Source organism: Sprattus sprattus (genome assembly GCF_963457725.1).
Source record: "Sprattus sprattus genome assembly, chromosome: 10".
NCBI lineage: Eukaryota > Metazoa > Chordata > Actinopteri > Clupeiformes > Clupeidae > Sprattus > Sprattus sprattus.
Genome location: NC_137908.1, coordinates 25,735,761 through 25,756,570, shown reverse-complemented (window position 1 = coordinate 25,756,570; position 20,810 = coordinate 25,735,761). Strand labels below are relative to the sequence as shown.

At 42.8% G+C, this 20,810-nt stretch overlaps 2 protein-coding genes and 1 long non-coding RNA gene across 3 annotated transcripts; 1 reads left to right on the top strand and 2 right to left on the bottom strand.

The window, feature by feature from the left end:
• The first annotated feature begins 1,094 nt into the window (after positions 1–1,094).
• On the top strand, positions 1,095–12,600 carry cse1l (CSE1 chromosome segregation 1-like (yeast)). The gene is made up of 25 exons (XM_080846316.1): positions 1,095–1,143; positions 2,359–2,449; positions 2,608–2,750; positions 2,854–2,955; positions 3,183–3,328; positions 3,499–3,589; positions 3,731–3,838; positions 4,018–4,110; positions 4,199–4,366; positions 5,053–5,182; positions 5,425–5,490; positions 5,920–6,122; positions 6,229–6,313; positions 6,420–6,481; positions 6,707–6,843; positions 7,278–7,381; positions 7,544–7,641; positions 7,949–8,099; positions 8,483–8,691; positions 9,118–9,215; positions 9,420–9,505; positions 9,645–9,726; positions 9,858–10,004; positions 10,708–10,939; positions 11,720–12,600. Exons 2-25 carry the CDS (start codon positions 2,365–2,367, stop codon positions 11,807–11,809), a joined length of 2,916 nt encoding a protein of 971 aa, XP_080702442.1. The 5' UTR covers positions 1,095–1,143; positions 2,359–2,364; the 3' UTR covers positions 11,810–12,600.
• Positions 12,601–13,348: 748 nt separating this feature from the next.
• Positions 13,349–16,101, bottom strand: LOC308371841 (retinol dehydrogenase 10-like; the record flags this gene model as incomplete). The annotated part of the gene is made up of 5 exons (XM_080846842.1): positions 13,349–13,490; positions 14,195–14,326; positions 14,688–14,836; positions 14,988–15,086; positions 15,652–16,101. The coding sequence occupies 5 exons, from the start codon at positions 16,099–16,101 to the stop codon at positions 13,349–13,351; spliced, it is 972 nt and encodes a 323-aa protein (XP_080702968.1).
• A 627-nt stretch (positions 16,102–16,728) lies between these two features.
• On the bottom strand, positions 16,729–18,764 carry LOC308371473. Its single transcript, XR_013968801.1, has 7 exons — positions 18,676–18,764; positions 18,346–18,470; positions 18,043–18,131; positions 17,745–17,835; positions 17,444–17,536; positions 17,171–17,237; positions 16,729–16,971 (listed from the first exon to the last, which is right to left on the bottom strand). It is a non-coding gene; the product is annotated as an uncharacterized lncRNA (long non-coding RNA).
• Positions 18,765–20,810: the final 2,046 nt, after the last annotated feature.

Genomic DNA, 20,810 nt, shown 5'->3' with positions numbered 1-20,810 from the left:
CAGATAGAAAACTGTTTCCCTAACAGAAAGTCTGAAACTTGAAGTTCTTTTCAAACCTTTGCTTGGGTAGCACTGTTAAACTGAGCAGACATGCAGAATACATTTTAGTAATCTCATCACCTAACATTCGTTTCTAAAACCGATCACATAGTATTGCATGTTTTACTGTGATAGAAAATACGTTAGCTTAATGCTAACGTATTTGGGAAATCCCGTAGACACCGCTCTAGGTATTAGCATCAATTAATTCACGTTAACGTTTTTGTATGAGCCTGACATTTGCTCGGCAGATAGATAACAGGTTCCCTAACAGAAATTCTATTGATTAATGTTCAATAACATTAATTTCAGTTAAGTCTACAAACATATTATTATTTTTTTTTTTAAGAAAAACACTTTACTTTGCAGAAAGTTGCCTATTTTTTCCCAGTGAAAATTTAATAAAACGAAAAATACACTGATGTTGACGTTGTTTACTTCATTAATGTAGGATTCGGTATTCGGATTCGGATTCGGCAGAATCTTAACCAGTGGATTCGGTATTCGGCAGAACCCTAAAAATCTGGATTCGGTGCATCCCTAATTAAAACCCATCTGTCATAACACACGGTCACGGTTGTTTAATGTGTTTTGTTTATTTATTTTGTCTGCTTTGTTTTGTTATGGTTTGTTTATTTATTGTTCTTCTGTATTCTGTAGCCTCAGTCAGGGCATTGCTGCAAAAGAGCCCTGTGCTCAGTCAATTCTCCCTGAATAAACAATGATAATGATGAACACATCATTTTATACAATGCGATAACCTGTATGTCTCTGCTTTGGGCTACTAAACCATATAAATGTCATATAAATGTATTAAACAACCTGTGGACTTCCTGGATGCTACAGTATCAACATCGACTTCCCAAATGCCATGACAAGAACACTGAATACTATTAGACTTCATACATGTAATCATTTTGCAGACGCAACTACTACAACAGTGAATTTGTTCAGAGAGCTTTGCGTATGCGCGGAGTGATGTTAGCCGTTTGCGCATGCGCATGCTTGAAGTCGCGACCGCGTAGTTGTTTGAGACATTTGAAAGCTGGGCAAACTCCTGCGCTGTCATTACTAGCCGGTTGGTCCACTGAATTGAAGAGCTGGGTAAGGTTTAACCGAGGTTTTCAGCTGCAAAGTCATTGATATTTTGCCTCTATTTCAGATTTATTGTATTTCATTGTTAATGTTGCTAATTTTCGCAATTTGACGTTCGCTTGGTAACTAACGTTATTTGATAGCGAAGTGGCTATTCCAGCTACGGTACCTCAATTAGCCACCACCTAGCTAGCTGGATTATGTACATGGCCGTGCGCTGCGGTTTGGTCATATCACCATTTTGTGAAAGTAGCCTGGAGAGACTTAACTCTCTTACTAAATATTCACCTGCAAAAACTACTTATGTTCTTGTGCTTCGCAGTAGTATGTACGATTCATCATACATGATTTGCCAATTATGTGAAGTTTATGGAAAGCTAGTTAGCATCATCTGCTGGATAACTAACGTTAGCTTCAGTTAACATTAGGTTTTCACTGTGTAGCATCCCGTTTTTTTAACATTATCGCGCATGTCATTACATCGTAAAGTTGTTGTTGGATAAGGCAGGTTAAGATATTTAGCATTTGCTAATGACATGACACACATTTCTGTAACGTTTTTAGGTTTCAAACATTAGATGGTCAGCTTGTGTTCGCTAGTTTTCAGCCCGCTAATATAAGCTAACTCATTTCTTGCGCCCATGCTTGTAAGCTATTGTGAGTAACTGGTATGAACTCGGCCAGCTAACTTCAAATAGCTATATGAATAGCACGGTCGCTAACGATATGCTTTACAAACGTGCGACGATGGTTATAAGTGAATAAGGTATGTTTTTTCTCTAGCATAGACCCGGTGCTGTATTACTTCGCTCGGCAACTTTCACCAAATAATGAGTCGAGTATGATACCATTGCTCGCTAGCAAGCCTATATGATGAGTGATTGGCTAGGCTAGCTTGCTGAAGATAACGGGCATAACAGCCGTTACCAATTGGACAAAGCAGTCGAAATTTGGCAATAGTAAATCACTTGCATCTTTTTGTCAAAGAGCGTTTGAGAGATTTGTTGTTGTTGTTGTTGTTATTATTATTAGTAGTAGCCGTAGTAGGCGAATCTGCTGCTGCTAGTCAGTTCGCGGTTGGCTTGGCAGGCACGTTACTTTTGTAAGCTAAAGAGGGGGCGGCTTGTTTTAGTAAGGACAGTCGTGACCGTGTCCATTCTCTTTATGCGATTCCAAAGTGTGCTTTCCCTGTGCAGTACACCTAAATTGATATTTAATTCGCAGGGCACCATGGATCTGAATGATGCCAATTTCAATACCTTAACTGATTTTATGAGGAAGACGCTGGATCCAGACCCCGCGGTCAGACGGCCAGGTAGGACACGCCTACGTCATTTAACGGCCGAGGTTGAATTTTGAAAACCCTAGTGGCTCACCTTTTTAAAAATAGCTGGATAAGGTTTAAGTTTTGAGTGTTTTAGTGGACGAGTTATTTTAGTATGGAATGAGTCACTAATGCATTTTTTCCAACAGCTGAGAAGTTTCTTGAATCTGTGGAGGGAAACCAGAACTACCCCATACTGCTCCTCACATTACTAGAGAAGTCCCAGGATAATGTGATTCGTGTGTGCTCTGCTGTCACCTTTAAAAATTACGTGAAGAGGAATTGGCGCATAGTGAGTTTTTTTTTTTTTTTTTTTTAATCAGTTGCTAAAAGTACACATGATTTTTGTATCCATCATGGATGTGATGGTTTGTATTTTGTTTATTTCTCTCTAGATTGAAGATGAACCTAACAAAATTTCTGATCCTGACCGGACAGCCATAAAGGCAAACATTGTAAATTTGATGCTCAGTAGCCCTGAGCAGATTCAGAAACAGGTACGCTAAACTTCTTAGAACTGAACTTGTTTTTGACTGTCATCTATCAGATTAAGCTCTTAGTTTGTGTACAGCAGTATGATGATACATTCCACACTTACTCCACTGCCACTGTCCTGTTTATTTTTGTTATGCACATGTTGCTGTACTGTAAGCTTTTTAAAAGCAGGTGAGTCTGTTATGTTGTTGATAAATTAATCTATAATGGCGCCTGCTGTGTTGTGCAGCTGAGTGATGCGATCAGCATCATCGGCCGAGAGGACTTCCCTATGAAATGGCCGGACCTGCTGACAGAGATGGTGACTCGCTTTCAGAGTGGAGATTTCCACATCATCAACGGTGTTCTACAAACGGCACACTCACTTTTCAAAAGGTGACGTTTTTGTTACCGGCTAGACATGCATTGTGTTCCCTTCAAAAATCCTGATCTTGAAATAGGCTTCAATTCACAGTGTGTTCAGTCTATACAAACCTGCATCTGCAGAATGCTGTTTTGCTGGACCTCTGTACAAACTTTTTTTGTGTTTTTTTATTTGCCCACAGATATCGTCATGAGTTTAAGTCTAATGAGCTATGGACTGAGATCAAGCTGGTACTGGACACGTTTGCACAGCCTTTAACAGAGCTCTTCAAGGTTTGTGTTGGGCTGCTGAGTCATTTGCAAAAGTTATCTTGGAACTGGCCATTTTTCTTGTGTGGGCTTTAATTGAGCTCAGACGTGCGTGTTTTTGTAACCCTGCGCTCATTTCAGAAATTTGTCCTCTTTCTATTCAAGGCCACAATTGAGCTTTGTCAAACCCACGCCACCGACATCAATGCCCTGAAGGTCCTTTTCTCTTCCCTAACACTGATCTCAAAGCTCTTTTACAGTCTTAATTTTCAGGTAGGTTTCTTATATCTCTGTTTTCATCTTCAAATATCATTACGGTTGGCCAGATTGTCTGTGCTTTCTGGAGATAAAGATGGATGTTTGGATGTGTGTGGGGTTAGAAGTGTGTGTGTGTGTGAGTGTTGTAATTGTTGTGTTATGTTCAGCCATTTAACATTTAGAAATTTTAACAGGACCTACCAGAGTTCTTTGAGGACAACATGGAGACCTGGATGTCAAATTTCCATAACCTGCTGACTTTGGATAATAAGCTTCTTCAGACAGATGTAAGTAGTATGTAGTGAGGTGTGGGCTATCTCCATACTCCCATACAGAAGTGCAGTGTCTGACATGTTGGTTTCACTGTATCTACAGGATGAGGAGGAAGCTGGACTCCTGGAGATGCTCAAGTCTCAGATCTGTGACAACGCAGCACTCTACGCTCAGAAATACGACGAGGAGTTCCAGCCCTATCTGCCACGCTTTGTCACAGCCATCTGGAACCTTCTAGTTACCACGGGCCAGGAGGTCAAGTATGATCTGGTGAGTAAGAGCACGTTCTGCTTGTCTTTGCTTTATTTTCACTGGGGAGTACAAACGTTTCCCGTTGCCCATACTGCAGAAACTCTAGTCTCCTTGAGCCCTCAACCAAATTACGTGAGTGGACATTTTTGCCAAGCGTGGGTTGCGGTCAGCCCCAACAAATTTAGCAGAGCGTTTATTTAAAGGAAACGGTTGTGTAACACGCTGTTGTCTTACTAAAGCACAGCTGAGAAGGTCATTAAATACTTTTTTTGTTGAAGGACTTTCAGAGCCTGAAGAAATCTGTTTAAATAGTGTTTTGTTGTTGTTGTTTTTTCATTTTTCGACTTTGTATTATCCTGCATTTGTAAAGGGCTTAAGTTGGATCTGTTGTTCGTACTGCCCATTTTATACGCTGGAGTTTATATATCCTTCGCTGCTGATTGGATATGTGATGCACCCATGAAACGAGAGAATTTTCCGCTAACTTGTGAAAAGCTAACTGATAAATGTATATCTTGTGTGTTTCTTAGGAAGGGAGATTTTGTCCTTTTGTTTGCCTCGATTTGGTCTCATGATGGTTTTTGTGAGGTGTATTTGATTTACAAACAACATTGGTAACAAAACTGAAGTGGATGCATTTTGCACAGAACTGATTGATTTTAATGCACCTTAATTAAACTTGCATGGTTTTGCCTTCATCGCAGCTTGTGAGCAATGCCATTCAGTTCCTGGCATCAGTCTGTGAGCGGCCACACTACAAGCATCTGTTTGAAGACCAGAACACTCTCACCAGCATTTGTGAGAAGGTCATCCTTCCCAACATGGAGTTCAGAAGTGAGTTGGACCAACATCTGAAGTCAGTTTCCGTCAGTTAAAAAATTTGGGAATGACCGACATATCTCTTTAATCAGATGGACTACATTTCTCCACTGATATTGACCACTAGACTAGAGTTTATTTGCCAAATGCAAATAAATATATCTACAATAAAAAAATAACGATTTTTTTTTTTGTCATGATATGCAGGCTAAGCAGGAATGCACCCATTATCAGCATATGTCTGCTCTCTTGTGCAGGTGCGGATGAAGAGGCCTTTGAAGATAACTCTGAGGAATACATCAGAAGAGACCTTGAAGGCTCCGGTATGGCATTATGCATTCCCTCTCCCCTTTTACCTCTTCATATAGTACTGTCCTCATGCCATAACACTGTAATGTGGCTATGCGCTCTAGATGCTATGCTAGCCTTACCCTGGAGCTCTTCTTGTTTCGAACACTGAGGTATACACACTGCTGGGCTCACTGACTAATTGACCTCTGGCACACACACGTCTTTGCCTGTGAGTGTGTATGGTGTGTGCATGTGCTGACTTTTCTTTAGAAGCCTTGTTTGCTGAAAGCACAAGAACTGTGCACAGAAACGGTACAGGCACTGACGGCATCCCAGAACTAAACGCTTATATATTTTACATACGTTTTCATTTTTTACATGCTCATTGTTCATCATTTAAATATCTACACACCCCCATACATCACTCACAGAGTATCTCAACTGTTCTCCCTGCCTTACAGATATTGATACGCGCCGAAGAGCCGCCTGTGATTTAGTGCGAGGCCTGTGTAAGTTCTTCGAGGCCCCCGTGACGGCCATCTTCTCCGGCTATGTGAACTCTATGCTGGCAGAGCATGCCAAGAATCCAGGAGCCAACTGGAAGCACAAGGATGCTGCCATTTACCTGGTGACATCATTAGCCTCCAAGGCACAGACACAGAAGGTACTACCCAATCCTTTTCTGTCTTCTTAATGTGATTGCCATGTGCTCTGCACATGTACTTTGCCTCTATGGGTGTATGATGTGGATCTCTGTTGTGTGCTTGTAGCATGGAATAACACAGGCCAATGAGTTGGTGAACCTGTCTGAGTTCTTCAGCAACCACATTCTTCCAGACCTGAAATCTCAAAATGGTAAAAACCATTTTTGACATGATCATAGTTTGCACCTCTTTTGAACGTATGCTTTGACACTTATTGCATTAAGTATGAAACACAATGTTGTATTCCTTGTCTGCAGTAAATGAGTTTCCAGTCCTTAAGGCCGATGCCATCAAGTATGTCATGATCTTCAGGAGTCAGGTGACTTGGATGCCATTTTCCCTCACATTTCAATAATAACAATACGACCAAGAGTTTGATTTGGTCACTTTCATTTGTATGTTAAGTTATACCTGTTCCACCGTACAATGGGAGTGGATGGAGAGAGAATGATTGATCTCGGGCGCTGGACTAACATTAAGCTAGAGAGGCTATATGAGTTGAGTCTATCCCTCTAATCCCTCCTGTCCTCTGGCTCTGCTTTAGCTCCCCAAGGAGCAGCTGCTGCAGGCCATCCCTCTGCTGGTGGCCCACCTGCAGGCCGAGAGCATCGTGGAGCACACCTACGCCGCACACGCCCTCGAGAGGCTCTTCACCATGAGGGGCCCCAACAACTCCACACTGTGAGTTAGTCACAACACAAATACCCTCCCGTAGACACTCGCAGTCAGGTGCTGCCTGCACTCCACAGCATTGAACTACTGGGGTATAACTGGGGTAATTGTTAAATCCTGGGGTAGTAACGTGCAGCTGGTGAGTTCAGAGCTCCTACATGGGTATAGGCAGCATACATATTAGAACTGACACTTAAATACTTTTTTGGATTTTTTGCCGTGTCTAGAACACTGTAGTCACGTCCACCCTCTTTTAGTAAGGTTTAGGGAAGTGGGTTTGCTCCTTGTGACGACTTGTCCATGTCCTGCAAATGCTGCTGCTATTCAACTCACTACAGTGTTACACTACATTTAGCAGTCTTATCGCAAGATATGATTTCTACTGTGAGGATGCAGAATTGAAGCTCCTGTTGTCTTCCCGTGTGTGCTTGCGTGTGCTGTAGCATCACTCCAGGAGAGATGGCTCCCTTCACGGAACAACTGCTCAACCACCTGTTCAAGGCCCTCGCCATTCCTGGCTCCTCGGAGAATGAGTACATCATGAAGGGTAGGACTCTCTTCTTGAGTGATCTAGTTACAGTGAGCCTCTCCAGTACTATGTGATTCCTTCCTCATTTGTGTTTTCATCTTAGATTAATTTAAAAACAATAAGGCGTTAAGGTTTATGATTTTTTTTTACACTGAAATGTTTGTTTGTTTCTTCTTTCAGCCATCATGCGCAGCTTTTCCCTACTACAGGAATCCATTGTACCCTATGTCCCCACTCTGATTGGTCAGCTCACACATAAGCTCCTCCTTGTCTGCAAGGTAGGTTGAACCAGACTGTTTTCCTCCTTCTCCTGTCTCCTGGGAAGAAGCTGTTGCGCTGCCTGAGGATAACTTTGGGAACTGCTTCATTAACCTCTGCACGCTTTCTTAGTTAACAACAATGGCAATGTTAGTGAAACTGCTTAATTTCAGGCAGCTGCAGGAAGAAATTAAAGAAATCCGTTGCACACCCAACAACTTCATGATGTCTGTGAAAAAAAGCATCTTGTGCTGCACCTGCACCTACGTGTAGGCATTTCCTGGGATGGGTGTGAAGTGTGTCTGTGTGTCTGTTCTTGTCCTCCAGAATCCCAGCAAGCCCCACTTCAACCACTACCTGTTTGAGTCCCTGTGCCTTTCCATCAGGATCACCTGCAAGGCCAACCCCACCACTGTGAGCAGCTTCGAGGACGCGCTCTTCCCCGTCTTCACGGAGATCCTGCAGACCGACGTACAGGGTGAGGGGGGGGTGTAGGGGTTAAGGGCTAATCCATTCAGAATATTACTGATTTATATTCATGATTCTGAATCATGTCTGACATTAGGTGTCCACCTTTTGTTATTGATTTGTTTTCTATGTTTTAATTGTTTTAGATCCACATCAACAGCACTGGCAGACTATTAGCTTACAACATTTTCACTTGGCCACATTGTAGCTTTGAAGTCTTTTGAAGTCAGCTTACAAATTGTATCCTCTTAGTTAAAACAAATACTATTCCAAGAACTTCATTATGCCTTCTTTTCCTTTCACCCCACGGCACAAAAAGCCCAAAACTATTCTGTTTCCCAAATGTTGAATATTAAAACACTTTCCCTGCCTCTCTCCCCCTCTCTCCACCAGAGTTTGTGCCGTATGTGTTCCAGGTGATGTCTCTGCTGCTGGAGATCCACTCCAGCTCCATCCCCGACTCCTACATGGCTCTGTTTCCACACCTGCTGCAGCCCGTGCTGTGGGAGCGCACCGGGAACATACCCCCTCTGGTGCGACTGCTCCAGGCCTACCTGCAGAAGGGAGGCGCTAGCATCGCCAGCAGCGCAGCCGACAAGATCGTAAGTCAGGCTTAAAATGAAGAAGGCCTCATCAGTGTCTCCCTGACTCCTTATTTAATGGATGTGCTGTATGAAATCATCTGATTGAGCTTGTATTTACATTTACACATTTAGTCATTTAGCAGACACTTTCATCCAAAGCCACGTACAAAGGAGAAAACAATCAAGCTACAAGCAATAGAGACCTAGTGTAACAATAAACACTACTTTACATAAGGAATACAAAGTGCAGGAAATGGGGTATTCTGGACTTGTGGATCTGATCTGTGTCGTCTGATTGAGGACTGTTTAAGGAGGAATGAGGGAAAACAAACCAGACTGCTTGTTTTTGTGCTAAAGCTCGTTTGGCCTGTTCTACCGTGTGTTGATGCAAGCTGCTGTGATTTTACTCAGAATTCTGACTCGTGTTGGCCTCCTCTTGTTTAGCCTGGGCTGCTGGGAGTTTTCCAAAAGCTGATCGCCTCAAAGGCCAACGACCACCAAGGCTTCTACCTGCTCAACAGCATCATTGAGCACATGCCACCGTAAGGGACCACTACCTTCCATTCATGCACTTGCAGATTGGCTCAGTACCCTGCTCTAGAGGCTTTCTCTGGAGCTGCATACCAATGTGAAACATAATGTCATTCATAACTGAAGAGTAAATAATGAGCCATTTTAACATCACTTTCACATCAGTGGTCGTATGTTAGTGTTTACGTGTGACTAACCATTTCCTACACCCTCAGGGAGTCCATCCTTCAGTACAGGAAGCAGATCTTCATCCTTCTCTTCCAGAGGCTGCAGAGCTCCAAAACCACCAAGTTCATCAAGAGTGAGTCCTCCTGGTGCCTAGTGTGACTAAAGAGGCCATTTTCCTCCAGGCCTCATGTTCATTTCATCTGTGGGCCTATTGGCAGTGAAGGAAGTGTGCTTTGGTTCACCCTACCTCATGTTGGTGTTTTTCGCCACAGGCTTCTTGGTTTTCATCAACCTCTACTCTGTCAAATATGGAGCCATCGCTTTGCAGGAGATATTTGATTCAATCCAGCCAAAGTAAGTCAAACCGCATTGATCATTTTCTCATTTTGTGCTTTACTCGTATGTCATTGTACCTCAGTACTTTGTGTAGCCCTTATGTCTGTTGTCATGGGCCTTGGCACCGCTGTAAACTTCATCTTTACCAGGATGTTTGGCATGGTCGTGGAGAAGATCATCATTCCAGAGGTGCAGAAGGTCTCCGGCCCGGTGGAGAAAAAGATCTGCGCTGTTGGCATTACAAAAATCCTGACGGAATGCCCTTCCATGATGGACACGGAGTACACCAAACTCTGGTAGGAATGCTAAAGCTATCTCCTGCATCTTCTCAGCTATTGTTTAATGATTAACCCACTCTGTACTTGCTTGGCATGACCTTGTCACTTAATTTAACATTTAGTGTTGCTGATGGATCACAGTTTAACTAAAAGAGTCTGATTGAAGTAAACATAGCTTTGTTTGACTGGTTTAGTAGCATCGAATATGCTGAACACTTCTTGAGACAAGTTCAAGGAATTTAGTACATTAAGACCAAATTCAGCACCTTTGTGACAAGGTTAAGGCTGGTACAAGGCCTCCCTCTTCAAGCCACTTTCATAGCACTTTCCCGGGACAGTTCTTAAAACAGGCTGGCATAAAATGGCTAGTCTGTGATTTTTTTCCCATACACTTTTTTTTACCGATTCAGTGAATTGCTCCTCAGTCTTCTAGCTGTCTATTCAGTGTTTGCACTCAAAAATACTCTGGTGTTTGTACACAGTCCTGGCTCTGTACATGGGAAACCAACATGATGGCTCAGACTGAGCCATTTACAATCCCAGCCAATCAACACAGTGCTTAAGCAAGACTGAAGGGAGGGGTGTAATTTGATTGGCTGGTAAACTCAAAATATTACAGCTATAAGTTGAGGCTGTTGCTTCTGTTCTTATGTTTCATCCAGTAGTGGTTGGTTGGTTGTCTCTAGCTGTTACTGATTTAAGCTCTCCTTTTCTTTATTAGGACGCCTCTGCTTCAGGCCCTGATTGGTCTGTTTGAGTTGCCAGAAGATGACAGTGTCCCCGACGATGAGCATTTCATCGACATCGAGGACACGCCCGGGTACCAGACGGCCTTCTCACAGCTGGCCTTTGCTGGGAAGAAGGAGCACGACCCCATCGGAGAGGCCGTCAGCAACCCCAAAATCCTGCTGGCTCAGTCCCTGCACAAGCTGTCCACCGCCTGTCCTGGACGGGTGAGTTCCACGAGAGACGAGACATGTTTGAAGGGGAAATGGTGTATTGATGATCTATGTACTTTGTGTTGGTCAGATGTAGACTTCAGGGAATGTGTGCTATTGTTTGCTCGGTGTGTCTCGAATCACTTCTGGTTTTGTCCCCCTCCTGTGGTATGAAATATTAGAAGTAACGGTCAGACACCAGTAGAGTAAGAATGTAGAGGAGGGACTTGCATGCCTACAGATGACCAAGGTTACTATTTAATCTTTAGGAACATTTTTAGTCGGCATTCAATTCTACATTGGGGTGTTGAGATTTTGATGTTGATGAGTCTCTAAATTGCCCATCTTCAGACACAGCGAATGTAATAGGGCCTGTGGATTACTTTGCTGGTATTGGAGAATACTGTAATTACCATGACTGAGTCATATGGCAGTAATATAAGATGTGCAAGCTGCTTAGAAATTGACATGTGGAGCAATTCAATTAAAAGCCTTCTCAGACAATGAAATTAAAAGCCTTCTCAGACAAGGATAAGCCAAATATAAACCTACCAAATCTACAGTGATCATGATGTTTTGGCTATGCCAGTGACATTTTCTCAAAACCAGACATCCCACTTAATTGCCCATTTTTATAACCTTAACGTCTAAGGAGGTGTGTGTGTGTGTGTGTGTGTGTGTGTGTGTGTGTGTGTGTGTGTGTGTGTGTGTACACAACAAGGCCTCCGGCACCCTGAAGTGGTCTGTGTGTCTGAATGAAGACGGTGACTGACTGTTCTATTCTCTCTCCGGCAGGTTCCCTCCATGCTGAGCTCCAACCTGAATGCAGAAGCACTCCAGTACCTGCAGGGCTACCTCCAGGCTGCTAGCGTACAGTTAGTGTGAGGGCCCGTCTGCTTGGCCCTCCACTGCCCACGGAGGGACACAGGTGTGAGGATCCGCTAGAGGCGTGGAGCACTTGTCTCCAGCGGAACGACTCGTGGAACCAAATAAATAGACAGACGGACCTGGACTGGACTTCACCCTAACGGACACATTGCTCTGACTTTTTGACATTTCATTGAATGGACACTTTGGGGAAACTGACTCTACAACAGCCCTTTGAAGAGTCAGGGAGTTTAAAGTAGTTTTAGAGGGGGGGGAAAGAAGAAGGTAAAAAAACAACAAAAGGGGAAGGAACATGAGGACCACTATTATCAGGAGTAACAGCCTTACATGAGTGGTGTGTGCTTATTTTTTTCCTTTTTCTTTTCTTTTTGGCTGGTGGCCAAGCAGCTTTCTGCTCTGCTCAGGCGGGTGGAACCAGGACCACATTGGTTACATGGAACGCTGTTATAACGTTTGTGTGTGTGTCCATCTGGTTTGTCTAACTGCTGGTTTTCGCATCAGTTGCTCTGTATTCCATCATTCATTAGGGGAAAAAAGGAATCTCTGCCCCTTTTAAAGTGTTCCCGAACCGAACTAACAGACTCATTTATGACTTAAGAATTTAACAGACCCAACTTTGCAGTTGGTTTGTGATGAGTTGGAGATCTTAACAATCATTGGGAAGCGTTTATTTTTCTCTTCTGTAGATTGCCTGTTTTTACTGTAATGGACGCTCTTTTTTTGTCTGCTCTTTTTTTCCTTTCTGTCGCATGTTTTTTTTTTTTGTCTAAATGTCAGCTCTTAGTTTCTGTTGCTTTGTTACTAAAAATGGTAATAAAGAGAAGCACTTGTGTAATACCCTTTGGTATCGTCATGGTGATTAACTTTTAAGGGAGTTCACGTGCATGTAATCTGAAACGCTACGGTGCGTCTCAAGTTAATGATGTTGACTGATCTCTAAGACTAAGCGTCCGACCAACAAATGCATCTCAAGAAGCAGCCAATCACAACTGGGTTGCTCAATTTAATCAAGGAAGACTGAACATGAATTATGCACGCTTAATAAGGTCAAATTACTTGATGTACAGTTTTTGTCATACCACAAGACGGTTGATGATGCAAGTAACTTTTGACTCCAACACTAGATCATGTAATGGAACAATAAAGACGCAACAGTAAATGGTCCCCTTTCAGAAATAAGGTGTATTTTATGACCTTTCAATAAGTAAGAAATCAAAAGGAACAAGTTTTCCTGTGTGCCTGGACATACTGGAAATCAAAATTGTAATGGGAGTCAGTAATTTCACCGAATCATAAAGACAATTAAAAGCAAAATGAACATTACAATAAGATCAGAACAAATGGTATTATTGCTGGTTTCTTGTTATCAGTTAGTTTGGCAACTAACATCCAAGTCCATGACCTGACCTCGGAGGGACACCTCCTGTCAACAGTAGAGGTGATGGTTTAAGACCCCCGCGGCTTATCGCTACTCCTTCATAGGCCTTCATGGGCCCCAACCCAACAGACTGACGTTCCAGCAGTGATGGTGAAACTTCATCCAGATTTCACATGCCCATTGGCCACATGGTCCTTCTGCTGCTGCTGTTGCTGCTGCTTGGCCTGGAGGAAGGGATACATGCATCTGTCGCTTCCCATGAAGCGGTATGTGACCACATTGGCGTCCCAAGGAAGCAATCTGTTGGACATACAAGAACATTTTTGCAAACTAAATGCTTGCTTTTCAAGTTAAGTGGGAAAATATGAGGTAATATACAGACTTTATAATATTAAGCAGTGTTTTAAACCCTCTAGTTCTTCCAATTGGAGCAGATATTCTCTGTAACTAAGAAGTCATATAAAGATTTGATGCTTTTCTCTCAGTTGGAGCTGATTTTCTCTATATGACTTGTAAGCAGGGATGGATTACCGAACGGGGGCCCCTAAGCCAGTGCCTCCGCGTGAAGTCGCTTATATGTAGGGTGACTAGACGTCCTCTTTTACCAGTAATAAACTTTGTCTCTGGGGAGGGGGCGGTGTCATTTGCATGTGACGAATATGGCAAAACATTGTCACGGGGGAGGGGGCGTGGTCGGCATGCTATACTCCTCCTTTTCACAAACTCAAATCTGCCGGAAGGGAAGGGGCCTTTAACATGTCCAGGCCCAGGGGCCTATGGTTTTATAATCCGTCCACGCTTGTAAGTAATATATGTGATGCTGTTCATCCAGTTGGATCTGATATTCTCTCTATATGACTTCTAAGTAATAGATTGATGCTTTTCAAAAAAAATTCCACTACCTTTGTCAGTTTACATGTAATCTGGATGTCTAATCCATTTCTCCCCTTTTGTAATCCACATTTTCGGAGCCCAAACAGGAGGTTTTGTGGGATGATACTCACGCCCGAGACACCATGGCTAGGTTCATGATGCTGGGGATGCACACCATCGTCTCATCCCCCAGGATGGCCCTCATGGAGCGCTGAACACAGTCCAAAGGCTCCAGTGAAGGGATCAGGCCACGGAACTCCTCTCTGCAGGGAGCATACATAAGGACCATTCCATAATACACCCTTGCCTCCTGGCACACTTCATATGCATATTGAGGTTAACATTTGAAATAGGACTAGGGTGAATAAGGATCCCTTTACATCCCTGTTATCCATCATTCTAATATGTTTTTACAGTGGGTGTCAAAAGATGCACACAGTCACCGTGTCACAGTGAGTCTATTCCTCTATGGACATTTTTAGCACCCCAGAGTCTAGGTCACATCCTTTTTACTTGCACTTGCACCATTTTAACCCTTTGAATGACTCTTAGGTGTCTTTGGTCTCTTATGTGTCTCTTATGTGGCCGTTGAATGTGTAAGTGCTAAATGCTTGGAGTTCCCACCTGATCTGGCATCCGGCAAACATGCCAGTGTTGACAATGTACGGGCAAACCAATGTGGTCTTGATGCCATTCAGATCCCCCTCAGCCAAGAGAGAGTGAGCTAGGGACTCATGAAAACCCACTGCCCCAAATTTACTGGCACAATAATCCTGCGAGAAGAGAGACAGAAGTATAAATTAGACTGGGTACTCCTGAGTGGACCTCAAATGCCATTAAAAAGGGAAAGCATGAAGGTCCAACATCAAAGGGCTCTTTTCTCTCTCCAAAATAGCTCAGTCATTTCTAATTAGCAACCCTTACCTCTACACAAGCTGTGGTGAACAGTCCAAGGGTACTGGCGACAGTGACAATGTGGCCATGGTTCGTGGCCTTCATGTGAGGAAGGAAAGCCTTTGTCATCTGTGAAAGAGGACATCAGGGTTATGTAATGTGGTGTCCCTAGAATGCAGAGATCTAATGTGAGTGTTTCCATGTCCTGGGGGTGGAGTGTCAGAAATGTCAGTGGATGAATGCTTTAGTCAAGGACGCTTTTCTGAAACAGCTTATCCACTGCAAACATGCGACTCTAGTTACAAAAAGATGATAACACTGCAAATCACATTCCAACATAATTGGTGGGGTTATGGCCATATTGAGTTGGCTATATTAGTGTCCAGTCAAGGAATTTGCTGTTACGATTTCTTTGTGCTTTCCTTTCTCTCTCCTCTCCTCTCATGACTACTCCTCTCCTCTCTTCCCTCTTTAATTAAGGGACTGATTCATTATAAAAAAAAGTACTTATACAGTACATATGGAACAGGACTGAATAGGTTTAGCAACAGTATCATTCAGGCTCTCCGTCATATGTTACATTGATGACGTCTTCATATGATGTAATGCAACACATAAGTAATACTTAGTATTGGTGCACAATAATACAATAGATGAAGGCATAGCTGCTCTTTTTAGGGGTCGCGTGTCTTACCCAAAAGAGAGCATGGCAGTTCACCAGCAGGGTCCTCTCCAGGAGCGCATCTGGACACTCCAGAAACTTTTGTCCGGCCACCACCCCGGCGTTGTTTACCAACATAGTTACATCACCCACTTCGCGTCGCACACGGTCCGCTGTCTGGTAGATGCTTTCGCGCTTGGAGAGGTCGATCGTGTACGTGTGCGCTTTGATCCCCAATTCCCGCACGAGTTTAGCCGTCTGCTCGTTTGCCTCTGCGTTGCAATCCCACAACACTAGCTCGGCTCCCTCTTTAGCAAATTCTAAAGCAAAGAGGCGCCCCAGTCCGCCCCCTGCCCCCGTGATGAGACACAGCTCTCCGTCAATGGGTTTCAGACGCGGCCGCACGACTGTGCGCACAACTGCACACAAAATAGCAATCGTAAAATCTATTAACATCAACACAAGGTCAACTATCACCAACATTTTGTTTGCTGTTGTTTTTCCTCTGAACCCTTGACCATCGATGACGGTTGTGCGTCCACAAGATGCTCTGCGAGGATGATGCGCATAGCCAACTGCAGCTGCTCAAATTGGCAACTTTATATAACCTTTGAAAGGGATTAAAGCCGGTTTGTATGTGCCGCGGCCAATAGCAGTGCATGAGATTATCGCAGGCCTGACTAACTCGTGCACACATATGCATTCAAAACATTAGAGTAATTCTGGGTGGGATTACGAGTGACGTACTCAAAAAAATAAATGATTCACATTTTTCAGTCAAAATTGACGTGCAAACCATGTACTTACTAATTGTTTTGTAGTTCAACACAATAACGCAGAGCTAGACTTCTTCTAGGGTTCTTTTTTTTTTTTAATCTACATGTACATGACCCAGACAATGGCACTAATCCTGAACAGAAAAACAGATGAAAGCGTTTGCCGATTAACTGCAATTTATGGCAAGGCTTCCAAGGCCAGCGTGCTTACAATGAGATCATAATGCTCTTTGATCACCTGACCGCCAATCAAGAATGGGTCAAGTCGTCATAACATACCACATACACAGTAAATACATCAGGTGAAACAAAAGAGAAGGCAACCTTTGGGTTTATAAACAAGTTTTATTCCACTACTTTCCTCAAGCATGATAGCAATTCACAAAAGAAATAACCCATATGAAAGTAAACATTTTGTAAATTGACATGTGCAAAGTCTTGCAAATATCAGATGAAGTTACAGTACAGGAGGCATCGCCCACCACATCAATACACTGGTGTCCAAACTCAAGGTCCCCTGGTGACTGGCATGGCCGCATCCTACAGACAGCCTGGTGGAGTCATCTACAGCCGTTCCCTGTAAGAGAAGTGAATGTGTTACACAGACGCAAACCAGGTATGTACACACAGACCTCAATCCATTTGTGTTTAGACAACATTAACATTTGTAATTAAGCCAAAGTCAACAGGGTCGGTCTGCCGGGGGAAAAAAATTGTCATCATTCAGCCACAATTTTGTTAGTGCCATCAACTCAACCACAGCTATTTCAGCTTACCATTTAGCACATAACGCCACTGTTCAACATGCCACTGGTGTTCAACGATTCTCGTCAGTAGACCATTCTAAAAACGAAAAAAGGTAGAAGTATGCATTAGATAGACGACATTACCCTTGATCATGCAAACATATTGTTAACAGGTGATTCAGACAAAATTGGCTTAGTTTCGATAAAGTCAACAGGGTCGATCTGCTGGGGAAAAAAGATTTAAGTCATCACAATCACCAAGTCTCAAAAGAACCTTCCATAATGATGAATGTACATGCTTACACATCAGGAATAAGCCTTCCAGATGACTGTATCCGCACATGCTGGGCTCGACATGCCACTGGTGGTCTACTATTCTCCCATCAGTAGACCATCCTAAAAAAACAAAAAGGTAGAAGAATGCATTAGATGTAGAACACATCACCCTTGATCTTGCAAATATATTGCTAACAGGTGATTCAGACAAAATTGGCTTAGTTTCGATAAGGTCAACAGGGTCGATCTGCTGGGGAAAAAAGATTTAAGTCATCACAATCACCAAGTCTCAAAAGAACCTTCCATAATGATGAATGTACATGCTTACACATCAGGAATAAGCCTTCCAGATGACTATCCGCACATACTGGGCTCGACATGCCACTGGTGGTCTTCCATTCTCCCATCAGTAGACCATACTAAAAAAACAAAAGGTAGAAGAATGCATTAGATGTAGAACACATCACCCTTGATCATGCAAATATATTGCTAACAGGTGATTCAGACAAAATTGGCTTAGTTTCGATAAGGTCAACAGGGTCGATCTGCTGGGGAAAAAAGATTTAAGTCATCACAATCACCAAGTCTCAAAAGAACCTTCCATAATGATGAATGAACATGCTTACATCACAAATACTCCCTCCAGATAACTATCCACACAAACTGGGTGAGACATGCCACTGGTGTTCTTCCATTCTCCCATCAGTAGGCCCTTCTACATAATAACATACAAAAAGGTAGAAGTATGCATTAGATATAGAACACGTCACCCTTGATCATGTAAATATTTATTGTTAACTAGTAATTCAGACAAAATTGGCTTAGTTTCGGTAAGGTCAACAGGGTCGATCTGCTGGGGAAAAAAGATTTAAGTCATCACAATCAGCAACTCAACCGATGCTTCAATAATGATGAATGAACATGCTTACATCACAAATAAGCCCTCCACATGACTGCATCCAATCTCAGCTGAGGTAGCCCGGCATTCTCAGCACAGCACAGGTTGTGCAACTGCCAGGTCATCAAGCAGGCCTCATATGAGGACTGGGTATACCTGAGGGAGAAGAAAAAAATGTTAATGGACAAGACCCAAATCTTGTTTGATACACATTTTACTTGACGTTTGCTGCATTGAATTCAGGAAATTTGGCTTTGTTTTTTCACAGCAGTCCACATAGTCGGTCAGCTGGGGAAAAAAGTTTTGGTCATCATCACAGGCTAAATCATGATAAGGCAAATAATTCCTGTAAAATGTTTACCCGTGATCCATGTAGCCGCTTCGTTGTTGAACTTTCCTTCCATCCACTTGAACCTGGGTTAAACATGGCTGGACCAAGGGAACACGTGCTGGGGGAAAATGCACAATACCTTTAGTCAAGTAATGCTAACTAAGAGCGGCACACTCACTTCAGAGTCCAAGTTAACATACTTCGAAACCGCACGCCAACAAGCTCAAGCAGATAATAATGGCCTGCTAGGCAGACACGCTAACGTTTACTAAACTTCATGCTAGCATTCACACATAGGCCTGGCGTTTACCCGTGTTGAATTCCTTCAAAAACAATGTTAGGTTTGGTGAGTGTAATTTACTCAGCAGACACAGTGATCACTCGCACTATACACATCTGATGTGTTCGAGTTACTAGGAATGATAGACACTAGCTAGCATTATTCCAGGCACATTAACCGAGGCGGTCTTTAAGATTTTTTAAAGTGCTAAAATGTTTCATTATTTGAAACTACATTTGAGGGTATTCAGCGGGAAGGTGACCATGCAAAGGTGTTGCAATCGATTTATTAAACATGTTACTTGCTAACGGACACGCAAGTCACTTACCACAGCGTGCCAGAGTTCGACTGAGAAAAGAGAGATGGAGAAGGGAAACCGCCTATTTAACCATGCGTTGTAGTATTTGCGCATGCGTCTTCATTCCTCACACACGGGACATGTAGTTTCCGAAGACCTTTCGGACCATGTTTCCAGAGCCAGAGCCCGTCTCTGGTGCTACTTTAAATGACGTTTTCACAGTTGTTAATGAATCAGTTGCTTAATAATAATTAAAATACACCTAATTAATAATAACATTTACCAATAATTAAGCTGTTCATACGAAATATAATTAGTGACTGGAGAATCCTGTCTCTGGAGAATTCTGTCTCCCATTCTTGCGCCCGATCTTGACTCCTGAATGTTGATTTCAGGCAGAACAGAACCCAGTCTTCCCGACTCATTTCAGCGAAAGTTTAGACATTAATGTCTGAAATCAACTAAAGTAGACTAGTAAGCTAGAGGTTTTAAACCAGATCCACTTCTCTGAATTAATCTGTGATCTGCAGCTTTTGGTACTTAGGTGTGGTATTGAAAACGTGTAAAGTTTGTTTCTCTCAAAATGTGTGTGAAGTTTTCAGCTGACAACAAATCCGGCGGTCAGAGGAAAATCAATAAAGGGAGGGACCGATGACAAAGTATCTTAACCTGCAGTCTTTAGTGTTTCCGGTAGAGGGCATTGCTGTTCAATAAACTAGCAATGCGTCACGTGTTTTGTACTTATTCAGGTTTGAGAAAGATGAACTGTGTTCAGTCAGGGAGGAGACGTTTAAATCACTATTTATACTGCTTCTAGTTCAAATCCATTGATATCTAAGAAAAAAATGTTGTATTAAGACTTGATATGCAATCAAGGGCACCTATTACAAACCAAATAAAAGTAATGGTAGACTTTTCCAGGCTGAAAAGTTTTTCTCGCTTTCTTAGCTGGTGGCATACTGTATACAATGTACTGTAATACCCTTGACTGCTGGAATCCATGGTCTTTATGGAAGAATGCAGTTTAAAATGTACAGAAAGTTTGATGTGGATTCCACCTGACTAATAGCTTGGTTCTTGGAATGAGGTCTACACTCGTACTGTGCATTACACCCACCAAACACATTTTAAGATGAGAGAGAAGGTGTGTCTGCCTGTCTGTGTGTATGTATGAGTGAGAGTTTTTTATAACTATACAAAAATATAGCCTTACATCTAAATATAGTCCTCGAGTTATTTCAGCGTTGCGGTCCAGGTTTTTAAACAGAGACATTTTCAGTACCAGTGCATTCTGAATCACCACAGAGCCCTCTGTAGTTGCGGCAACTAGCACCCAATATGGCACCACTTTTTCCAGGGGAAGCTCTGGCATACACATGGCCACTGAATACCCCCTGTGCATCACATAGCCCCATACCACTGCATTATTCATGGCATCATGGCAATGAACCACATCAACAGACTAAACGAACTCACCCACAAATTAGATGGCTAGGACTTAAACCGGAAAAAATGAGCTGTGAATGTATGGTGGAGATGGTTATATATTCTAAGGTCACAGGGTCTTGTCCCAGGATGAGCAACCTT

What these genes read in the sequence shown, in the direction of transcription:
- cse1l (XM_080846316.1), top strand. Translation starts at nt 2,365, where the DNA reads ATGGATCTGAATGATGCCAATTTCAATACCTTAACTGATTTTATGAGG. An exon ending in TCCCAACATGGAGTTCAGAA is followed by an intron (nt 5,183 to 5,424) that starts GTGAGTTGGACC and finishes TCTCTTGTGCAG; the next exon opens with GTGCGGATGAAGAGGCCTTT. An exon ending in AAGAGACCTTGAAGGCTCCG is followed by an intron (nt 5,491 to 5,919) that starts GTATGGCATTAT and finishes CCTGCCTTACAG; the next exon opens with ATATTGATACGCGCCGAAGA.